This window comes from Fukomys damarensis, unplaced genomic scaffold (genome assembly GCF_012274545.1).
Source record: "Fukomys damarensis isolate Sample0158 unplaced genomic scaffold, DMR_v1.0_HiC HiC_scaffold_37, whole genome shotgun sequence".
In the NCBI taxonomy this organism is placed as follows: Eukaryota; Metazoa; Chordata; class Mammalia; order Rodentia; family Bathyergidae; genus Fukomys; species Fukomys damarensis.
In genome coordinates this window covers 66,912,141-66,934,609 of record NW_022900949.1, presented here as the reverse complement: position 1 = coordinate 66,934,609, position 22,469 = coordinate 66,912,141, and the positions used below count along the sequence as shown (strand labels likewise).

Below are 22,469 nucleotides of genomic sequence, written 5' to 3'. Positions count from 1 at the left end.
TTTTTTTTTTTTTTTCTTTTTTTCTTTTAAGTAACTCTTTATAGCATTATCATTTGAACATCAGAATGAGAAGTGATTTTTTTCTTCTTTTAACTGGTAATAGTTACAGTATTCATTTCACTGTTACTTGGTTTATTTTTGAGAGTATAATGCAGAGTTATGAATGCATTGACCATGTTAACTTAATGGAATTTTTTTTCTGAAAGTTTTCCCTTTTGATCACCTTAAGATTTTCGTGATGTTCATGTATGGTATAAAAACAATAAATGTTCGTGAGAGCATAGACCAGTTTGTGCACCTTCATTTCCATCCCAGTTTTGAACCCATCTATTCCCGAGCTCTTTCTTCTCTCTGTAGTAATTTACATCATCACTAGAAGACCGCATGGCATGCTGATTTATAGGCCAATGCAAGATAATGAAAACTGTGATTGTTGTGAAATACACTGTTCTCATCACATCCCACTCACTGGCTATTCCCAAATTCTTAACAAAATGCATCATCTGTTTTCCTTTCCGGTATGGAGAAGTTTTTTTCCTTTTGAGCATAGGTCTTGTGCATGCATGTTATGAGACTTCCCCTATATTACTTTGCCTGGGCTAGCTAAGAATGCATGTTTTGCATTAAATTACTTATAGGTTTCTGTATCAGGTAGCCAACTCACAACATAAATCCAAGAAGCATTAGAATAAAAAAGAGCACACATCTCAGATGTGAATATAAGTCTACGTGTTTCACTGACATTTAATGGATAACGTTATACTTTCGTGAAAATATCCTTAACTGTTTATTCAAACTTTGAAAATACTTTGCTTATTAAATACTTGTTATATAGGTAATTTTTCCAAAAGTTATCTCAGTAGAGGAAAGTTCAGAAAGTTAACTGAAAATACTCAATTTTTCTTAACATTTTATGGCATATTACAGAGCAAGTGAGGCTTTTATTTAAAAACTTAAATTAGATGACAATTTAAAAATATATTGAAGACAACTTATGTTTTCTGTAGGGCATTTATTCAGATGATAACGTCATTCAGAGGAAAATAAATTGCATCAGTCATTTACTTTTGTCTAAAAACGTATCCCTACAGACAAAATATTTTATTAAATATATAAAGTCAAAAGATTCTGTGAATTTTAAAAATTCATTCAAATTAGTCTTTGCTGTCCTTTTTACATTTCTTATTTTAAAATATTATCTCACATTAAGAAGGAAATGAATATGTTTATTAAGCAGTTGTTACGTTTGACATCCCATATTAGGAATTTAATGAATATATACTTAGCCAATTGTTATATTAATTTATGGACATATTATTGAAGTATAAAGATTCATTATTGTTTGTTTTAAAATGAATCAGGATGTTCTAGCATTTAGCATTAACTGATTCCCAACTTTTATTTGAAGTGAAACCTTAAAAAATATTAAATATGGGCTAGGAATTTAGCTTAGTGGTTTTCCTGCCTGCCTTGGAAGCACCAGGGCCTGAGTACCATGCCTGGTACCCTCCCCGCAAAAAAAACTAAATATGTGTGATCAACAAGCCTCTTACAATTACAGAATTTGTTCTGTATCGTCTGCATCCAAAGCTAGCTAGTATGACATGATGACCATAACTTCTCATTCACACTGTGTGTTGTTTTGTTTTGGGCACCACTAAGTAAATTTCAGACTAGGAGTTATGAATAAAACCCTTTCTGGTAGGTGACTCATAAAATACTACCTACTGATTTTCATTGTGTAGACATTTCATTTATTTTCCAAAATCGGTTTTCAAAAACAGTCACAAAATGTGTTTGTGGTTTTCCAGATAGTTTATCTCTCTATAGCCTTTAAAGCCATTGCAAGTTACTTATTAAGAATTTGAAGAAATAATTACTAGTAAATTGAATATACATAACAGAAGTTTCCTAACTCCTGATTGTGAAATGTTGCTGCTTATAATGTATACTGACTACTAATTAAAAGTATAACCAGTCCATTTTTAGAAATAGATTTTCATATGTGCTCAGTTAGCTGAGAAAGTAGTTGCTAATACAGACAAGAACAGGACCCCCCAAAAATAAAAATGATGTTTGAGGATGATATATGAAAAAATTTAAACTTATTGGAGGCAAGATTCAAATGTTGCAAAAGGCTTCTGAGTCAGCATCTCTTTGACTGTACCTACTTCTGTCTCATTTAAAAAATAGCAACAAGAAAAACTGTCCTGTGAAAGCTAGAAAGATGACTCAGTACTGAACACAGCTTCTTTAGGAGTTTTTAGGAAGTGAAAATTTTAGAAAATATAATATATTTATATTTTGTTTATAGAGGTAAACCTAAAGCAAACTGCATGAAAATGACGTGTGAGAATTAACTCAGGTTGCAAAGTAGAGAAGGCTCATCTGACCATTAGAGTGCCCATTTAGCTGGTAATCATTCCCTTAATGTATCTGAGCGAGAAGAGCTCCAGCATGGACACAGGTGTCTTACACTCTTCCCTAATAATGTGCTTGAAGCCATAGGGGACTTGGCTATTCCATCAAAAAGCAGCTCTAACCAGGACTTTGGGCGCACACCTCTGATCCCAGTACTGGGGAGTGTGTGTGTGTGGTGTGGGGGATGCCTTACTTGTACTGTCTTTTTTCCATTTATAAAGATATAAAGTTAATGCTGCTTCTCATTGTTTCAAGTAGAATAAAAACATAGAAAATGAATAACTTTTTTAATGCAGGCAGAAAGAAATCATTATAGATGCTAACCATTGAATGAGTTTTCAAAACAAAAGATGGTGTTGTGAACCACAAAGAAATTGAAAAGTCCTTGGTAAAGTAATTTATGCTGAAATACAAATCCCAGTTTACCTCTGGATCTTTTAAATTACTGAGCATTTACTACGTGCAGACACTGCAAGAAACGAATACAAAATAACGGACTGTGCTCATGCCTATAATCTCATGTGTTCAGGAAGCCGAGGCGGGAGGATCCGAAGCTTAGAAGCTTAAGGCCAACCTGGACAACCATGCAAGCAAGCAAAACTCTTCCTCAAAATTAAGAAAATAAGTAGGGCTGGGGATTCACCTCTGCGGTTCGGTGGCCTGCCTTGCAAGCGCAAGGACCCGAGTTCAATCCCCGGTACCAGAAAGAAAAAAAAAAGAAAACAAGTAAAGCATAGAATGTTTTCTGAAAATGGCATCACCGAAATGACTGTGTGCCCTATTTGCTGGGCACATTTCTATTTTTCGTATTTCTGTTGTCCTGGCCTGTCCAGTGTAGATGATACATTATGTGTATATTCTTGGTTTAACGCAGCCAAAACCATGGCCTATTAAAAATACTCCAGTACTAAAAACATCTCAAATTTTCACTCTTTAGTTTTTTCCACTCATTCCCACATTGTGGTCCTTGTTGAATATTTGTAAAAACTCTTTCAAGTTATTAAATAGCATACTTTGTTCAACAAGTTCAATTGTTTTAAAAAATTGATATAATGTGTTCCTTCAGGAAAATCAAACGTAGGAATCTATTTTAGGCTTGCAGGAGGTATAAGGGTATTTTCCTTTCAGGACAACCTACAATGACAAGATTTTCCATAGAGCACTTGGGCAGTGCTAATCACCTTGGCATGTTGGTAATTTTCTCAGGGTGCATATTGCGTATCTCAGTTAGCTCCTGTGGTACCTAACTACTATATTAGGAAAAACTGACAGTGACGAGGGAGCATAATATGTCCACACACATGTACCTGAAGGTGAATTTTAGCATGTCAAAATTGTATCTCAATTTTGTATTCCTTTCTTCTTGTTTCTTTTAAAATTATAGTCCCTTTCCTTGAATGTTAGTTTTTGTGATAGTTTACGTAGAAAAATAAGTTTTAGTTTATATTCTTAATTCCATAGTAAGGCTTATTGTCAAAAAGTGTTCCTGGTAGCTCCAATATATCTTATTCCTAGTAGTCTCCACACACACACACCACGTAAGTTTTAGTGTATTCCGCAGGAATAAGTAAGCAAGATCACATGCTATTTCCCTCAAAGGCGAAAAAGGGCATGAGAATTACAGATTACCTGTCAGTCCCAATGTTCTAACTCACATATAAATAGTTCCATTTTCTTCTGTTGTGTAAAAATGAATATATACATGTATTTGTCTCCAAAAGTAAGCCCAAAAAGATGTCTGAGGAACCTTATATGAAGTTAATATCAAGGAGAATTAATTTTAAATTAATTTAAAGAGTGATATTTAAAGATCTGGTGATTTAATGTTTCTAGAGATTTGGATGATTAAGAACCATTTGGATGCCTTGAGCAGAATAGATTTAGGTTCCCCATGACCACACAGAAATGTGGGCTATTTTTCTTAGACCCAGTCACCTAGAAATAGTATTTAACAGCTTAATGAGCACATCTTCATGTAACCCTGTCCTGGAAATTTAGATTGTTGTTGAAGCTATCATGGACAGATACCAGAGTGGGTAAACTTAGAAATTTGTGTTTTGCTGATCTATAGAAGAGGCTGCAGTGTATCAGTGATGCCCAGTGACTGTGTGGTTTATTCATTAAGTTGCAGTATCGTTAACAAGTTTAATAGAGGTTCTCCCTTAGGTTTCTTATTGGGGTGATTGAGGCTGCGAGTCTTTATAGAATAAGCACCCAAGGAGTACTTAAAATATTTTTGTCTTTAATTTACACGTGGAGGCATCTCTTCTCAACAGAGGGAGCCGTGGGCTTTGGGGTCGGGCTCCCTGGCGTTGAGGTCATGGCTCTGTAGTCTGCCTGGGGGAGCTTGCCACACTCCTTAGGCCCTTTGAGCCTGGCTTCTCCTGTCTGAAGAACGTGGGGAAGGTTCTTCTTCCCTGGAGACTCTTTTGAGAAAATGGGAATTAGAAAGAAAAGCCTACATCGTATATTTGCATTGTTAATGATATTGATATTCTCCCTCTTAAGCTAAGTGTTTTTCTCTTTCTCCTTGTTCAGAATATCTACATTACTTCCCAAACACATTAAAATGTTTTATCTAACTATGATTTAACACATTTAAAGTAGCATTTAAAATAAGTTCCACAAAAACCCATGGATAGTAGGAAGCTAGCTAGGTTTCTTTCTGTGATTATTGCTGCAGGCTTCCTTAAAATAACTTCTGCCATCAGAACATAAAACTGCATATCACTGTTCTCATCTGTATATTTATTTTCCTAAGTCTAAAACATCCGTCTAAGACTGATGAAGCAGATATTAATTGGTGTTATTTTACATGTACATAGAATTATTTTTGTGTCAACTTACAGTCTTTTTATTGGCGATAGTCTAATTCAGTGATGGCAAACCTCTTAGAGCTTTCATTGGTAACCGTCTGTGGCACACGTGCCATAGGTTCACCATCGCTGCTGTGATTATTAAAGTTGTAGTGGGTACCCAAGTTTTCCTTTGAATACGTGCCTAAATAGGCAATTTTTAGATCATTGTAAAGAAACCTCATTAAGAAGTCATGAAATTTTTCTATGCCATTTGCATCTACCAGTTTTTTCCCTTTAAAGGCACTGGATGGTACAGCCCTATGGTTCCAGATTTTACACTTAGAGACTCAGGTCTTTTTCCTCACCTCAGAGGGGAATTTCTACCCTGCAGTATACTGGAAAGGTACCACAGAGCCTCTCTGCTGTACAGACACTTGATAACTTAGGATTCTGTTTATGTCCATGTTATCTTTGGGAGCATCTGTAGTCTTCTAAGAAGACAAATTCAGTACTCTGTACACACGTAGAAAATTGATGAGAACTAGTGTTTAGTGCAGTTTGAAAGTCTGTGAGTTCTGTATTCCTGTAGTGAGACTTGCTGTCTTGGATTATTTGGATTTTTGACCAGAAATTCAACTCAGTCATGTTACTGCAATGATCAAGAGTTTGCCTTGGCTTTGTTTTCCAGGGCCAACCAGGGGACCAAGCTGTTCTCTTTGCTGCACAAGCACGACCCGCCCCTCAACTGCCCCAGTATCCAGGACTACAGCAAGCACAGGTACCAACATTTGCTTCCTAGATCCTGCTGCTGGATTTTTTAATGCTCTTTGTTTGAAGTAGGAGAAGCACTAAAGCAGATACCAACTCCCTGTCAGATCTAGACCTTAGTTACTTCTCCTTATACATCATAATTGTCATTTGAAATAACCATTAGCAGTAATGTGAACAAGTTTATCGGGATTGATAAAAGGGCATAAATATTTTAGGAAATCCTTCAATTAAAAATGTAAATAATTTTAACTATATTAATGATGACAGATATTACTCTAAGGTTGGATTTTCTTGTCTGCAAAATAAAGCAAAGGATGTGAAGGTTTCAGACAACGTGTGGAATTAGCAGAGCACCATATACACAGTAGATTCTTAATTTGAATCTTCAGCTGCTCATAATTTTATTATTTCTGCATCCATATACTCTTAACCTATTCCTCTCATAATCAGGAGCTCTGTGTTGCTGGCAAGACTCCTATTTGGCTGGCAGTTCATTTTGGGTCCACAACTGAAGTTAAATCATGTTTGGTCTCCCAGGCACAGAGCCCTCAGTCTTTACCAATCTGTGCTGTTTGATGGAAGTTCATTATATTTACTCTGTCTTCCAAGACAGAGGCTGGGTGTCGTGGCACACACCTGTGATCCTAGCACTTGGGAGGCTGAGTCAGGAGGAGGAGGATCGCTGTGAGTTCAAGGCCAGCCTGAACTACAAAGCAAAAAAACCTGTCTCAAAAAAAACCAACAACAAACCAGAGGCATAAAATGACCTTAAGATTGTAGTGCTTTGAGGTTTCAATTGTGCTCTACTTTAATCAACATTCTGTTCTATAAATTGTGTCTTATGATCCAATAGGAACTCAGGTAATTTCTTTTACATAAGGCGTCAAGCTTTGGAGAAATAAGTACTGTACTTGTATGTTAATATTGAGTAGAAAAATAAATGTTCCAATTATTAATGGTAGAGTACTGAAAGGAGCAATGGTCTAAGCAACTCAAAAGGGTATTGAACAATCATTGGTTGTTCCTGCTATTGATAGCATCCTTCCTGCTGTTAAGAGTCGTTTTGTATTGTTTTATTTTGTTAACTGATTAATAACTGCTGACATATCCATCAGACCCAAAGATTAGTCATACGTTGGGAAGCTATACTCCATTATAATTTATATTGAGCATGGGTATCTTTTTGGCTAAATTCAGAAATGATATTAATGATGTTGGGATCTGTTGAACATCGACGTCATCTGTATATTAATTCTTTCTCTACAGAAACATATGCTTCCCTTTCCTCAAAATAAGCAGCTGATCTTAAAAGCCAGTTTAACCAAATGTAAATTCATTTATTTTTAAACTGAAATTTCTGGTGAATCATTATACAACCAATTCATTCTATAACTTTCTTGGTAGACTGCCTGCCTTTAGGACAGAAGTCTGTTTTATATTTTGAGGCATAATTTCACAGAGATCCTTTTGTGTCTCCAGTGTATATGAGGAAAATCTGGGTGGTGAAATGGGGCGCTGACTCTCTCCCTTGTGCTTCCCTGCAGACCATGCCCCAGGGTTATACGATGTATGGAACACAGATGCCTTTGCAACAAACATCACAGCAACAGGCTGGCGGTATGGTTCTGTCTCCCAGCTACAGCTCCAGGGTCTACCCGGCTGCACATTCCAGCCCTGCACTAATGGAAAGACTCAGACAGATTCAGCAGCAGCCAAGTGGCTATGTGCAGCCGCAGGCCTCGCCGTACCTGCAGCCCTTGACGAGTTCTCAGAGGTGATGCCAATAAAAATAATGAGTGCAGTAGTAAACCCTCACATTCTGATATGTTGTTACACTTCTCCGAGGCCCATGGTATAGTACAGTGTATATTGTGTATTTGCATATACTTTATATTCTGGCATCTCTTTTTTAGTAGGATGCAGGGAAAGGTTCAAAATAAAGAATATCTCATCTTGCTTATTTTATTTAAGGCCCTGAAGTTTTGACCCCCTTCTTCCATGATATAGATGCAATATTTTTAGATATTAGAATGTGAACTCTAATATTCTATCATGTCTCCACTTTTTTTAAACTAAACCATCTAAGAGAAAAATTATTGACCATTTTAGCAATGCCTTAGAATTTGTAGATAAGTGTCATAATATTTATAATTTCAGTACTAATTGTGCATAATAGTTGCAAGAATTTTGCTAAAACTTAATTTCTACCCTTTTCTCCTCATGGATGAGTAGTAAAACAGGATCATAGCAAACTCTGTTAAGCTCCTGTTTTAATCATACTCCTTAGACCTAGGGTATAACTGTGCAGCTGCAATCCATGTGTGGCTATTTAAATTTTGACTAATTAAATTGTATTAAACTCTTAATTTCTCATTACTCATCACATTTCAAGTCTTTGGTGGCCAGATATGGCCAGAAGGGCCAGCTTCAAAAATGTGGCCTGTGTAGTCACACAGGGCTCTGTGTTTATGAAGCTCCCATTCTCGGTTTGATGTTTTGTTATTTCTTGATATTCTTACTGATTTTTGATGAGAGAGCTCCTCATTTTTGTTTTGCAACTAGACCTGAAAATTATGTAACTAGTCCCGATTGCTAATGGCTGGCTGTGCTCTTGGAAAGCAGTGACAGAAATCAGTTTAGTCATCATAGAACAACTACTAGATAGTATCGTCCTGAAGGACTAAGTGTCATGCAGACTTTCGCAGCATAATACACAGCTGGATGGCTCCTATTTGTACCATCAGTGGGTTCATGTCAGCTCTAGGTAATCACTGGAGAGTTCGGGAAATAAATTCATTTGGAAAACATTCATTATATTAACTATTTTTATAATAAGTTGCTGTATAGCATAGCCTATGAGCTTAAACTTCATACCTCAAAAACTATTGTCAAATCCCATGTATGCCCTTTTTTTTAGTAACCTAGTTAAAGTACTTCTTTGATTCTATTCTCTCATTTTAAAACAGGATAACAAAACTGCTGACTTGAGAGGACTGTAAATAAAATAATACATTTCTGATCTCTGCTAGCACAGTGCTTTCTCCAAAGTAAATGTTCAGTTAATGTCACTTAATATTAAAATATTTAATTTTTAAGAAGTAATTTATATATGACTGTCATTTTGCCTTAAATAGAGTGCTTGCTGTTCTTTTTATCATGTGGTTGCGTCTCTTATTTTACTGTTGGTCTTTTTCTCATTTGAAATGTACAAGCAATTATTGGACGCTGATATTTTCTTTGTGGATGTATGTAATGTACTCGTGGCACTGATTAAAACTTCGATGGTATACATGGGCCTGAAAACAGGTTGCATTATCTTCGACAGACTGAACCATCAGGCTTTACAGCAGAGCCCTCTGGTGGCGGGGGGAATTGATGCTGTTTTGCCTTCTGCACATCCAAACCTTGTGGTGCCCCTGCCTCAGGACCCCATGAGACCCAGACAGCCACAAGCTCGACAGCAGCAGAGACTCTTCCAGGTAGGGGGCAAGGATCTGAGGGCCATGACTCTCCCTTCAAACACTGCAAATATGCAGCAGACTTACAAAATAAAAGATCCATTAGATTTTAATTGCCTAGTCCCAGGAGCCCCCGTGTCTTTGACACTAGTAGTGAACTGGTGCAATTTATTTCAAACTTGGCAAATGTTCTCCTTTATTGTGCATCTGTCAGGTTACAGACAGGAGAGCACATTCTGCAGAGCTTCCTTCCTCTTTCACAGATTCAGGGGTCATATGAATGCCTTTCTTTTTCTTTTTCTTTTTTTTGTGCTGGGGATCGATCGAACTTGGGTCCTTGTACTTTCAAGGCAGGTGGCGGAATCTCTGAGCTAAATCCCCAGCCCTGGATGCCTTTCTTTTAACAGTAGGCCTCAGCTTGCCCAGGCATTTTTTTTTAACTGAATGCCTGCAATTTGATTGGAGAATCTCATATACATGAAACATGCACGCAGACCGAAAGGCTCCTGAACTTCCAGGGATTTCACCAGTTTCTGAGAAGTCTGTAATCCAAAAATGATTATTAAAGAATCTGATTTGACCAAGAAATTGGAGGACTATAAGGAGGGTAATTCAAGGGATATTATTCTTGTCTATTTTAGAATCCAGGGGACTGTCATTTATTTATTTGATGTAAATATATAAAGTCCTAAAGACTTCCTCTCATTAACATAGTTTTACTTCTATTTCCTCATTTCAGAAATATGAGCAATTATGTTTATCCATGTCATTCATCTTCATTATTAACAGTTCAGCCTCATATTGTAATTAGCAGTCTTGTCCTATGTTGTTGGGTGGGGATTTCCTGGTGACAGTTAGCTGACCTCTAATCTTAACACCTTTCCAACTTGAGATAAGATAAAATCTTATTTTATGTACTACAAAGAAAGACAAAAAACTTTGAGTCTAGCCTGGGCAATTTAACTTAGCAACACCTCATCCCAACATAAAAAATAATAAAAAGGGCTGAGGGTGTAACCCAGTGAGAAAGCCCTGGCTTCAATCACCAAAACAATAAAAAAAAGGGGGGTGGGGCAGGGGATGGGAAACCTGGTGAGTTGGGATACCCATGAACTATTCCCTGGGCGTGAGATCAGAGGGAAAGAAAGCTGTCCTGCAGGAAGAAACAGCAAAGGAAGTTAAGTGTCTCAGCCTTGAGCAGAAGGAAGTCGGGACCATAGGCTCAAATGATTTGAGGTACGAATCTAGCCTGATCTCCAAAATTCTGGTTAATAGTATCAGCATGTGATAAGCAGACTCCAACACAAGTCCTCGGTAGAACTAAGTTTCACTAATGATGCCATTAGTTGTAAGATGCCATTAGTTGCATTCTAATTTTTGACTTGATAAAATGTTTTAATATTTGCATCACGACATTTATAATAGCCGGTATTTGGTTTCTGGAAGTATGGCCAATCCTATTCATTGTAGAGAAGTCATTTCCAAGATGCTAAGAACTTTCTATTCTTCACTTTTGTAATCAATAAAATGGAAATAATTTAATGCCAACCTCTTAAATGTATAGCAGTGATTAAATATGAAAATCCAAGTAAAGTATTATTTTTGATAATGTTACTATTGATCTTATTAATATGACCATTAATAGTGGTATTTTCTTAAATCATTTTTTCACAATTTATGAGGATATATGTTTTTGAATTTTTTAAAGGCTGCTATTTGTATTTCCCTTAATTTAAAAATCTCTAATTTCCAAATCACTGAGGAAAGTTACTATGTTGTTTACTTAACCTTATTTTACAGTTTTTTTTTTCAAGGATATAAATATGGAAAACCTTTTCTCATTGAGTAGTATTTATTTTTATCCCTAATAGCGTAGTATACCTTTTTGGTGATTTTTCTTATCAATAGTACATTCCTTGGAGATAATGAAAAAGTGATTTGTTCCTGTGTCTGAATTACATTTATTCCCTTTTGGTGATTGGCTGCCTCCATAAAGAAGAAAAGTGTGTGTATGATTATCAAGTTGGGTTCGTCTTCCTTGGAAGAGTTCCCAGAAGCCAGATGGGCAGTTAGTGTCAAGCTGCAGTAATGTATTTCTGGTTCAACCTTTTATTATTCATGTTGGGAGTGACCCTACGCACATCTCTTGATAGGAATCCATATCCATGCGCAGTCACTTAGAAATGCTGTTTAGTAGTAGCTGTTTAGTGCCTTACTCTAAAGAAGACATAATCTGGGGGATATTCTGCAAACCAAGTTGGAAAAATGCAAAGAATGAAAGAATCTTGTGTTGATATCTCAAGGATATAATATTTAGGTGGAGGAAATTTTAAAGGTGATTGGGAGAAAGCAATTATTTCTATTTTTCTCTTGTCTATATCCCACAGGGTGAATATCTAGTTTGTTTTTTCCATGACTTGGAAGTGTTTCCCAAGAGCTGTGTGTTTGATCCAATTTTGTCTCTTGGCATTATTTCTAGTTTTATGCTGATAATTTATTTCACATCTTCTCACTGGAGCTAATCTGTATCTTCCTTCAAAGATTAAAAATTAATTCCTGAGAGGTACCTCCAAGTGTCGCAGAGAACGAAATAGCTACTGAGCTGTGCTCATCTCTCCGATCAGATAGACAGTATGCATGTGGAAGGGCAAACGATGTGAAGAAAGTTAGAACAGTACTTACAAAAGAAGTCCCCATACGGTGCCAGATGAGGTACACAGTGACCGCTGACCCAAGAGGAAGAGGGCTTGGTGTCAGAGCCATCTGAGCAGGCCTCCTGGAAAAACATAAAGGGCTGCTGGGGCGGGGACCTGACTCTTTTATTACCTTTGCACTGCCAGTTGTACAAAAGTATGACTTGTATGTCTATGGTCAGCACGCAATACAGTAGCTGAAATGATCATAAATAATGATCATTTATGTTTTTCCTTATGTACTTTCTATGATGTTAAAATACATTCTTTTTATTTAAGAAAAAATGTTTATTTTAAACTGTTTCCTCAGCAGCAGATACATCTTGTATTTCTCTTGTGCATGATTTAATCCCATATTATTTTGGGACATGTGCATACACACTTCCACAAACTGTGAAGCCTAGATGTGTAGTAGGGTCTGTACATCTAGGTTTGTGTGTGTACACAGTATTCAGACAATGACAAAATCACCTAATGACATGTTCCTCAGAAAGTAACCTCATTGTTAAAATGACACATTTTTGCTGCTTTAGAATTGGAGAAAAGATATGGCAGAAAGAAATTCCAAGGTAATAGTAACCCCTTTGCTTTAAGGATATATTTTTTTCTTCTTTTGCAGATGCAGCAGCCACAGCAGCCCCCACAGCCTCAGCAGCCCCCCCTGCCCCAGCAACCCTCTCAGCCCCAGAATCAGAGTCTTGGTCTCCAAGCAATGCAGCCCCAGCAGCCTTTGGTAAGGCCTGGTATTTTGGACTCAGACATGTGGGTTTCTTCTTTGAAGGCGGATTGCATTTTTATGTCCATTAGCTTGTAAAGAATTGAAATAGCTTAAATATACCATAGTAGTTTTCCCCTAAAACTGAATCAGAGTTTTGTTGTATTTGACATATTTGTTTTCATGGAAAAATACAAATGTAATTGTAATTCAATAGGTTAAACCATTTTCCTCCTGAAAAGTTTTCGACTATTCCATGGACTTAAATATTTACATTGAAATATTAAGTTATTCTAAAGTAAGCTAGAATTACTATTATTATTATTTGTGAGTGTGTGTGTGTGTGTGTGTGTGTGTGTGTGTGTGCCGGGGATCAAACTCAGGACCTTGTGCTTGTGAGGCAGGTGTTGGAACCACTGAGCTAAATCCCCGGCCCAGCTAGAATTATGATTTGGTATGTATGTGTAGAAGATGATCTTACATTGCTATTTACAAAAAGCTTTGGAGAGCTTTCTAAAATGTGGTCTTTAATGATGTTAAAGAAATTGTTTTCTGCCAGTTAGAATTTACTTTGAGAATCAGCCCTGCCTGCTCCTTCTGCCTCCGTCCCCATTCCATTCACAAAAGCCTTCCATTCTTTTTTCCCCATCTCTTCCCACTTCCTTTTTTTTTTTTAGAAAAAGATCATTTTTCTTGTTTGAAAAGATCTCCCTTCTTCCTATTATCTACATTGTATTTTGCTCTCTATATTTTGGGTTGCTCATATAAGAAAAGCCGTCAATAGTACAATCCTCTAGCCGTACAAATAAAATTTAGAAATAATACATGACATCAGTTTCATAAACCTCAGTAATTCACAGTAACCATTACTTTTGTGTTTCATATCCCTATTTTTTTATTTACTTACTCCTTTCACTTGTCTTCTTTTTCTGTTTACTTAGGTAAATACCTTTTAAAAGGAAGCACTCAGCACTCATTTATGATTATATCACTTACCACATAGTATCAGGAATATATGTGAAAATAAATACAATGGTACCTCGGTTCATGAATTTAATTTGTTCTACCATTTTGGAAAAGATGGCTGTGTTTGTGTTTGTGTGGAAAAGATGGCAGTGATCGTGTTTGTCACCCTTGGCAGTTTGCGAACCAAAACAAAGTTTTGCCAAATGCTTCTGTTGAAGAACCAATTTTTTGGCAGACAAAAGTGTTCATGAATCGAGGAACTAAGAGGAAGAATACTTAAGAGGAAGAATTGAGAGGATTTTCCATGTAACTCAGAAATGTGAATTTTGTCAGTATTACCTATATGAGCAGGCTACTATAGACAGCTCATTCCGGAAAACGCTGGTATGGACGATTTGAGGATGGATGGTTTCACAACTTTGTAGAAAATCAGAAGCAGCATGGCAGTGCAATAGTACATTAGGAAGAAATTAATTAGCATTAAGTATTTAAAGGACTGTGTCCAGATAGAACACAAATCCAGTGTGATGAGCTGAAATAGGACAATTTCTGGTACACTTACCAAGCCTTTACTTTGCCCAGTTTAAACTCCATTTTTAATGTTCTTTATCATGAATCTAACTTTTCTTTTATCTCGAATCCTTTAATTTTTTAAGATGCTGTAGCAATTTTTGTAATCCACTTTAAAAATCCTTTTTAAGTAGAAGCAGTATGTAAACATTGTTGCTTCTTCGTCATCAGAAGCTCATTAGCACAAATTGACTGTTGCTTACAAACATTGTGGGAGGGGCTCCTATGTTTAAGTCATATTTTAAATGTGAGTTCTAACACATTACTCTTTGATTTTAAAATGTATAATTATTAGAGTTTAAATTCTTCCTCCAGCTATACTCAGTATTGTTACATATAGCATCAGTCAGATTAAATTTAGTGATTTACAAATTCTCCTTATATTAGGTACTATATAGTATTGTGTCAAGCAGTACAAAAATTATAGCAGTCTCACTCTAATACAATAAAAATTGTGAGAGTATTTGATAGTAATCCAAAAAATGAATAATGTATCTGTAAATTATGTCATGTTGAGAGTTTGAAATATTTGATGCCGACTTGGCAAATCTTTAGCCTTTTTTTTTCTTTCTAATTTAAAACAAGACTTCTCATTCTGTAATGCTGTCCTTAGCTGGATTATGTAAAGTATTAGTGAAATAACTATGTAATTAAACTCTTTCAAGATTTAATGCAAATTCACAAATGATAATTTGATTAATAATTTGGCTAAGAGTTGCTAATAAGAAAATGGTTATGTCATACCTATTTTAACAAAAATGCAGGCTTTAAATTTAAGACCCCTTCAGTTGCTATGGAATATATGATTATGATATTACATACAGCCAGCTTTTTAAACTTTAATTCATACATGTAAATAAATAACCCTATATGAAATATGTATAATGTGTCACTCACAAAAATATCTCTATAATCTGTTTAAATTTATTCTATATAATGTCTGTATTTTGTATATATTGAAAACTTCTATATTTAGTCACACAGATATATAACTTTCATCTTTGATTGCTTTACTTTTCAAAAATACTGACTCAGCCCAAAAATTTATGGGTTCAAGTTAATTTCAGCAAACTTAGATTGACATCTTTAAGCCAACAGTAGCTGGAACTTTTCCCTTTGGATTTTCATCCACCTACTACTAAACTTTTATTGCTTTATAATATAAAGAGATGTGTAAAATATGCATATCATTAGATCAAAACACAGAGAAACTAGAAATCAATGGCAGAAGAAACCACAGAAGTTATGCAAATGCATGGAAATTAAAAATATATACCATTGAATATTCAGTGGGTCATAGAAGAAATTACAGAGTTTCTAGAATCAAATAATAATGCCAGTGCAACATACCAGAACCTATGGGACACAGTGAAAGAGGGAAATAGTCGCTACAAATATTCACATCAGAAAACCAGAACGAACTCAAATAAATAACTTAAGGATGCACCTAGAAAATTTAGAATAAGAACAGCCCAACTCCAAGAAAGTATAAATATCAGAACAAAAATTAATGAATAAACAAAATAGACAAGTGTATTAACCAGTCTTACCAAAAAAGGAAAGAAAAGACCAAATCGGTGCAATTAGAAATGAAAAAGATGAAATCAGAATGAATACCAATGAAATCCAGGAAATTATTAGTAACTACTTTGAAACTTGTACTTTAGTATAATGGGGAATCTAGAAGAAATGGATAGAGACCCAGATACGTGTGAATTACCAAAACTGAACCAAGAATATAAACCCTGAATAATCCAGTGAAATTGAAATAGTAATTTAAAACAAACAAACAAACAAAAAAAACTACCAACTGAGAAAAGTCCAGATCCCAATGGATTCACTTCTGTATTTTACAAGAACTACATGGAAGACCTAACACTAATGCTCCTCAGATTCTTTAGTGAAATTGAAAGGGAAGTCCCTGGAAGTTAACATTACACTGATTCCAAAACCAGACAAGGTCCCAACCAAAAAAAAAAGAACAACAGGCCAGTGTTATTAATTAATGTAGGCACAAAAATTCTCAAAAAGATGCTAACAAACAGAATACAGCAAATTATTAAAAAGACCATACATCATGACCAAGTATACTGCATCCTAGGGATGCAGGGATGTTTCAACCTATGCAAAACTCTAAATGTGATGCATCACATAAACAGAAGCCAGGACAAAAATCACGTGATTATCTCAATAGCCACAGAAAAAGCCTTTGGGATAAAAAAAATCCAACACCTGGTCATGATAAAAATCCTGAAGAAAATAGATAGGAGGGCTTTAATTCAATCTGATAAAAGCCATTTTATGACAAACCAGCAGCTGACATCATTTAAAATGGGGAGAGGTACAAGATCCCAACAATGAATGTAACCGTACCATATCCCTAAAATGTACCAATAAACTCAATTAAAGCTGAAAAAAATGGGGAGAAGTTGAAAGTGTTTCCTGTAAAATCAGGAACAAGGCAAGGATGTCTGCTATCACCACTCCTGTTTGATACATTCTTGAAAAACTGACCAGAGCCATCAGACTAGAGAAAGAAATAAAAGGGGTGTGTATAGAAGAGAAAAATCAGATCATTACGTGCAGATGATAGTAGTAGATCCCAAAAATTCCATCAAAAGACTCTTAGAATTAACCAAATTCAGTAGCATAGCTGTACAAAATCAACACACACGCACACACACACACCAGCATTTCTGTAGACCACTAATGAACTCACTGGGAAGGAAATTAGGAAAACAGTACCATTCACAGTTGCATCAAGAAAAATTAAATACTTAGGAGTTAGTCTAGTCTCTGCACTGAGAAGTGTAGTACTCTGTAGAGGGAGATTGAAGAGGGCATCAGAAAATGGAACCCCTAGCGAGGCGGGGTGGCGCACGCCTGTAATCCCAGCATTCAGGAGGCTGAGGCAGGAGGATCGCTGTGAGTTCAAGACCAGCCTGGGCTACATAGTAGTTTCAGAACAGTCTGAACTACATAGTGAGACCCTGTCTCAAAAAAACCAAAAAAAGAAGAAAAAAAAGAAAGTGGAACCCCTGTTCCTGGATAGGCAAAACCAATGTTGTCAAACTGGCCATATTCACAAACAATGCAGTTTTAACACAGTCCCAATCAAATACCAATAGAATTTATCACAGAACTAAACAGTCCTAAAATGAATGTGGAGCCAGAAGAGACCCTAAATAGCAAAAGCAGTCTTGAGCAAGGCAGGATGCATCACAATCCCAGACTTCATAATTATACTACAAAGCTATGGTGGTTAAAAAAGTTAAAAAAAAAAAAAGCATGGTATTGTCACAAAACAGACCTGTGTTTTTGTGATGGGAATAGAAGAGAGAATGCAAAAACAACTCCTGGCACATTCAGCTATTTGATCTTTGACAAAGGTGCCAAAAATATATGGAAGAGAGATACCCTCTAACAAATGGAGCTGGGAAATTTACACACAGAAAATTAATTCTACATCTATGTCTCTCGTCATGCATTAATTTGAAGTAAAAATGGATCAAAGATCACAAGATTTTTTTTTTTTTTTTTTTTTTTTTTTTGTACCGGGGATCAAACTCAGGTCCTTGTACTTGTGAGGCAGGCGGCAGAACCACTGAACTAAATCCCCAGCCCCAAAGATCACAAGATTAAAACAGAAACAACTGGAGGATAAAATAGGTAAAACTCTTGATGATAGAGTCATAGGCAAGGACTTTCTGTACAGAACACTAGTTGTGCAAGAAATAGCACCAAGAATATACAAATGGAATCTTAACAAGTGAAAAGCTCTGTGCAGCAAAAGAAACAACCAACAGTGAAGAGACAGTCTACAGAAGGGGAAAAAATTTTGCCAGCTCGTCCTCAGAGACCTGATATCTAAGATATATAAAGAAGTCCAAAAATTAGAGCTCCATAGATAAAAGACCCAATCAAGAAATAGGAAACTGAAATAGACACTTTTCAAAAGAAGTGTAAATGCTCAATAAATACATAAAACAATGTTTAACATCTCTGACCATTAGGAATTGCAAATTAAAACAACACCGAGTTTCCACCTTACTCCAGAAAGTGTGGCTATCATCAAGAAATCAAATAATAAAAAATACTAGTAAGGCTACTGGGAGAAAGAGCCTTTTTACATTGTTAATGAAAATGCAAACTAGTGAACCTACCATGGAAATTAGTGTGGAGATTCCTGAAAATAGAATTTCAGTTTGACCCAACTATTTCCCTTCCAGGTACAGTATCTTACTGAAAGAGTTAAGACAGCATATCACAGTGATCCTTGCACACCCATGTTCATAGCTACACAACTCACTATAGCCAAATGTTGGAAGCAGCTTATATGTCCATCAACAGATGAATGGATAAAGAAAATGTGGCCTTTATACGCAGTGAATATCTTAGTTACTTTTCTCATGGCTGAAACAAAATACCCTAAACCCAAAGTTGAAGGAGGAAAGGTTTATTTTGGTTCACAGTTTGTAGAGGTTTCAGTCCATAATCGGCTGGCTCCAAAGCAGGGAGGTATGGCAGAGGACATCACAGAGGAGAAGCAGTTCAATGCAGGCAGAAGGTAGCAAAGCAACTAAGTGGAAAAGAAGCTTCTTTCTGCCCCTTTTATATTCTTTCTAGGCTATCCGGCTTAGGGCAGACGCCAAACCAGTCAGTGATCCCAGCGTCACACATTCTAGATTGAACCACCTCTGAAAAAGCCCTATCTATGTCTGCATGAGGCTTTGGGGCTGGGGGGTGGGGTGCATTTAGACAAAAGCTGTAACAGTGGAGTACTACTATGCCATAAAGAAAGATAACTTGAGTAATTTGTGGGAAAATGGATGCACTTTGAGACCATAATGTTAAATAAAATGATTCAGACATGCAAGCTTAAATATCTCATGGTTTCTTTCATATAAGAAATAGATTCATTCATAGGAAAATGGATACATATTGAAGATATACTCCTAAGTGAAATAAGTCACACATGTGTAAATACCGAATAGTTTCCCTGGTGTGAATAAACTGCAATAATACAGAAGATCCTAATAAGATTACTGACATTTAGAAATGGGAAGAAAGGAGCTAAAAGTGTAGGGAAGGTGGGATGGGTAGGGGAAGGGTAATAAGGGAAAAGAAAAAAATGTGAGATAATGAAAAGATGGAAATAAAGTGTTTGTAGATGGGGAGGGGAGGAGGGGGTGAAGGGAAGGCAGGGGTAAGGGGAAAAAAATGAGAACCAAGACCTGTCATGTAGAGGTGCAAGATCCCAACAATGAATGTAACTGTACTGTATCCCTAAAATGTACCAATAAACTCAAAGCTGAAAAAAAAAGAAACCAATATTTAAATAAAGGGCAAAATAAAGGATGGACAATAGGAAATAAATAGGGAGATAAATTTTTTGGAAAAGAGAAGGGGGGACCAAGAGTTTGAAGGAAAAAGGGAGTGAAACAAAGAGTGAAGATGTGTTATAGACATGTGCCAATTCCCCATTAGGATTACATTCATTACGTACTGCAAACGTACCAATACAAATTGTAAAAGTGCGTAAAATATTTAAGGGTTTAAAATTAGTGTTATTCCTAGATAATCATGCTACAACTTTCAGATGTATATTACTATGAAGTGCCTGAAATACAATAATTATTCTTGTGTAAAGTAAACAAAAAATGTTTGGTTTGGCTAGAGAAGTTATCTTGATGGTACTGGCGTAGAAATTATCTTCAGATTTATTATAGTTTGAAGTAGGGACCAGCTTATATAGGACTACGACGAGACTTTCCCCAGGATCCACTAGAATTAAGGCATATATAAGGGATTTTGTGTTTCCTACTCATCTTATAGTTTAATGAATATGTAATAAATGATCTATAAAGCATTCATTTTTATTCAGTTTTGATTTGTAATATATGGGAATTTTTAAAGTTGAAAACTTGTGTTTCACTAGCTTAAAATACTACTATTCTAGGGATGGTGCATGTTATTTGGAGCATGGGTATATGACTTTTTTTCTCATACTCATGGAAAAGTCATTTCAGAGAAATAAAAACCTTCATTCAAGGAAATTTGAATGAAGAGGAAAGCCACAATAGGCCTTTTAAAGGTTTTTTTTTGTTTTCCACTGAAGTTTTTAAACTTGAGAAGCATTTTGTGTTGTTTTTAACAGTTATAGCTCTATTTGTAATACAGTCAGCATTTAGACAAAAATACTACAAATGTGTAAGGATGGCCTAGGAAATTTTAAATGTTTTTAAAAGTTTAAATGTTTAGATGTGGAGTGTTAGATTTCAGATTAGAAGGTATGGTCAATAATCTTGGAATGATACATCATTGTAATTTGTCTTTAAGGTATACTTCTTTTGTGTACATATGCTTTTTTTCATTAAGTTTATTGGTACATTTTAGGTGTACAGTGTGATGACATTCATCATTGGGAATGTACATGATACATCTTGATTTTTATTTTTCCCCTTTCCCCTGCCCTCCCTTCAACACCTCCACACATCCCTATTTACAAAGACTTTGTTTCCTTTTTTTCCTTTTCTCATATTTATTCCTTTATTCCTTTCCCCTATACCTCTTACTTTCCCTTTCTCTTTGAACTTTTCTTCCTATTTCACATTACCTATTATACATTTGATTCTTATTTATCCTTTCATGTAGTAGTAGTAGGGGACCTCAATACCCCACTGTCACAAATACATAGATCAACCAAACAAAAAATAACCAATGAAATACTAAAACTCAACCAAACCCTTGAACAAAGACTTAACAGATATTTACAGAGCATTCCACCCCAAAAAGTCAGAATACACATTGAATTTCTGCTGCACACTTGTCGTTTTCCAAAATAAGCCACACACTTGCTCATAGAACATATGCTTTTATTGATATATTCACCATTTTGTAATGTTAAGCAGCATGTAATGAAGTCATTCTCTTCTATTACTCTGCTATCATTTGCTTAACAACCTCATCCACTGTTACGCATTTAGAGTGTGGCCGGTTTTAAAAATAGGGCTGCTAAGGATATTTTGATATATTCTATTTTTTGGTCTTAGAATAAAGAAAAATAGAAATATAAGAACAAATTATCACTGCTTATATGTATCTTTACAACAGTAATAGCTTAAAGTCTCAGTAATATTAAGAAAATTCTGTATTTCCTTTTATCTCTTGGCATTGTTCCTTTGATTTATTTCCAGTGCAGTTTATTGCGTGTGTATAAATACACTTGTTTCCATTTATTAAAAACATCTTTAGCAGATCCAGTTCTTCTCAGCGGCCAGAGTTCTGCATTCAGCTCCTCTCTCTCTTTGCCAGAGAAGAGGGTGATACACTGGCTGTTGAGGCCAGCTGAGCTCTGACTCATTCAGGGTTCTGATTCATGCTGTATCAAGGGAGAAATGTAAATGGTAGCACAACCACCACCCTTCATATGACTTTCCTGCCGCTATCTGCTGACGGAAAATTCACAATTGAATTCAGCATATGCAGTAGGGACCGCCACCTCCCAGATGTTACAGGGAAGGCCAAGGAAGTCCAGTGCATGCTTCCTCCAGAGGACTTAGAATTATAGGAAATGGCTAAATATCAACACTGCACATGGGTACTGGGTTTTGGGTAGAATGTCTTCAGAGGTGGTATTAACTTGCTAGAACTGCCTTGCAAAGTACCTAAACTGAGTGACATAAACAACAGAGATGTACAGCCTGTCAATGTGAGACAGGACTTGGAAGTTCAAGATCAAGGTATCAGCAGGGTGAGCTTCTGCAGGCTCTGATGGAGTCTCTTTCATGCCTCTCCTCTACTTGGGTAGTTTATGGCCATCTTTGGCTTTCCTTGGTTTGTAGAACCATGAATTCTGCCTTTATGTTCTGGTGGGTTCTTCCTGTTTGCATATATGTGTTCAGATTCCCCTGTTTTATGAAGACACAATTGATTTTTTTTTCCTCGTTGAGTTTATTGGTGCAATTTAGGTATACAATACAGTTACATTCATCGTTGGGATCTTGTACCTTTACATGACAGGTCTTGGTTCTCATTTTTTCCCCTTGTCCCCGCCCTCCCCTCACCCCCTCCTCCC

At 36.1% G+C, this 22,469-nt stretch overlaps 1 protein-coding gene across 11 annotated transcripts in view; it reads left to right on the top strand.

Moving 5' to 3' along the window:
- Med12l (mediator complex subunit 12L) overlaps positions 1–22,469 on the top strand; it is a 305,898-nt gene that overhangs the window by 271,696 nt on the left and 11,733 nt on the right. For 10 of the 11 annotated variants that reach the window (XR_004515566.1, XR_004515567.1, XM_033759546.1 and 7 more), the window contains 4 exons: positions 5,908–5,997; positions 7,535–7,764; positions 9,316–9,469; positions 12,761–12,874. Coding sequence is in view for 9 of the 11 variants with exons in the window: in XM_033759546.1 (XP_033615437.1) it covers positions 5,908–5,997; positions 7,535–7,764; positions 9,316–9,469; positions 12,761–12,874 (588 nt within the window). In the remaining 2 variants the exon portion in view is untranslated. Of the gene's footprint in view, positions 1–5,907; positions 5,998–7,534; positions 7,765–9,315; positions 9,470–12,760; positions 12,875–22,469 lie in introns of those variants that run through there. The other variant, XM_019207646.2, reaches the window with a different exon arrangement.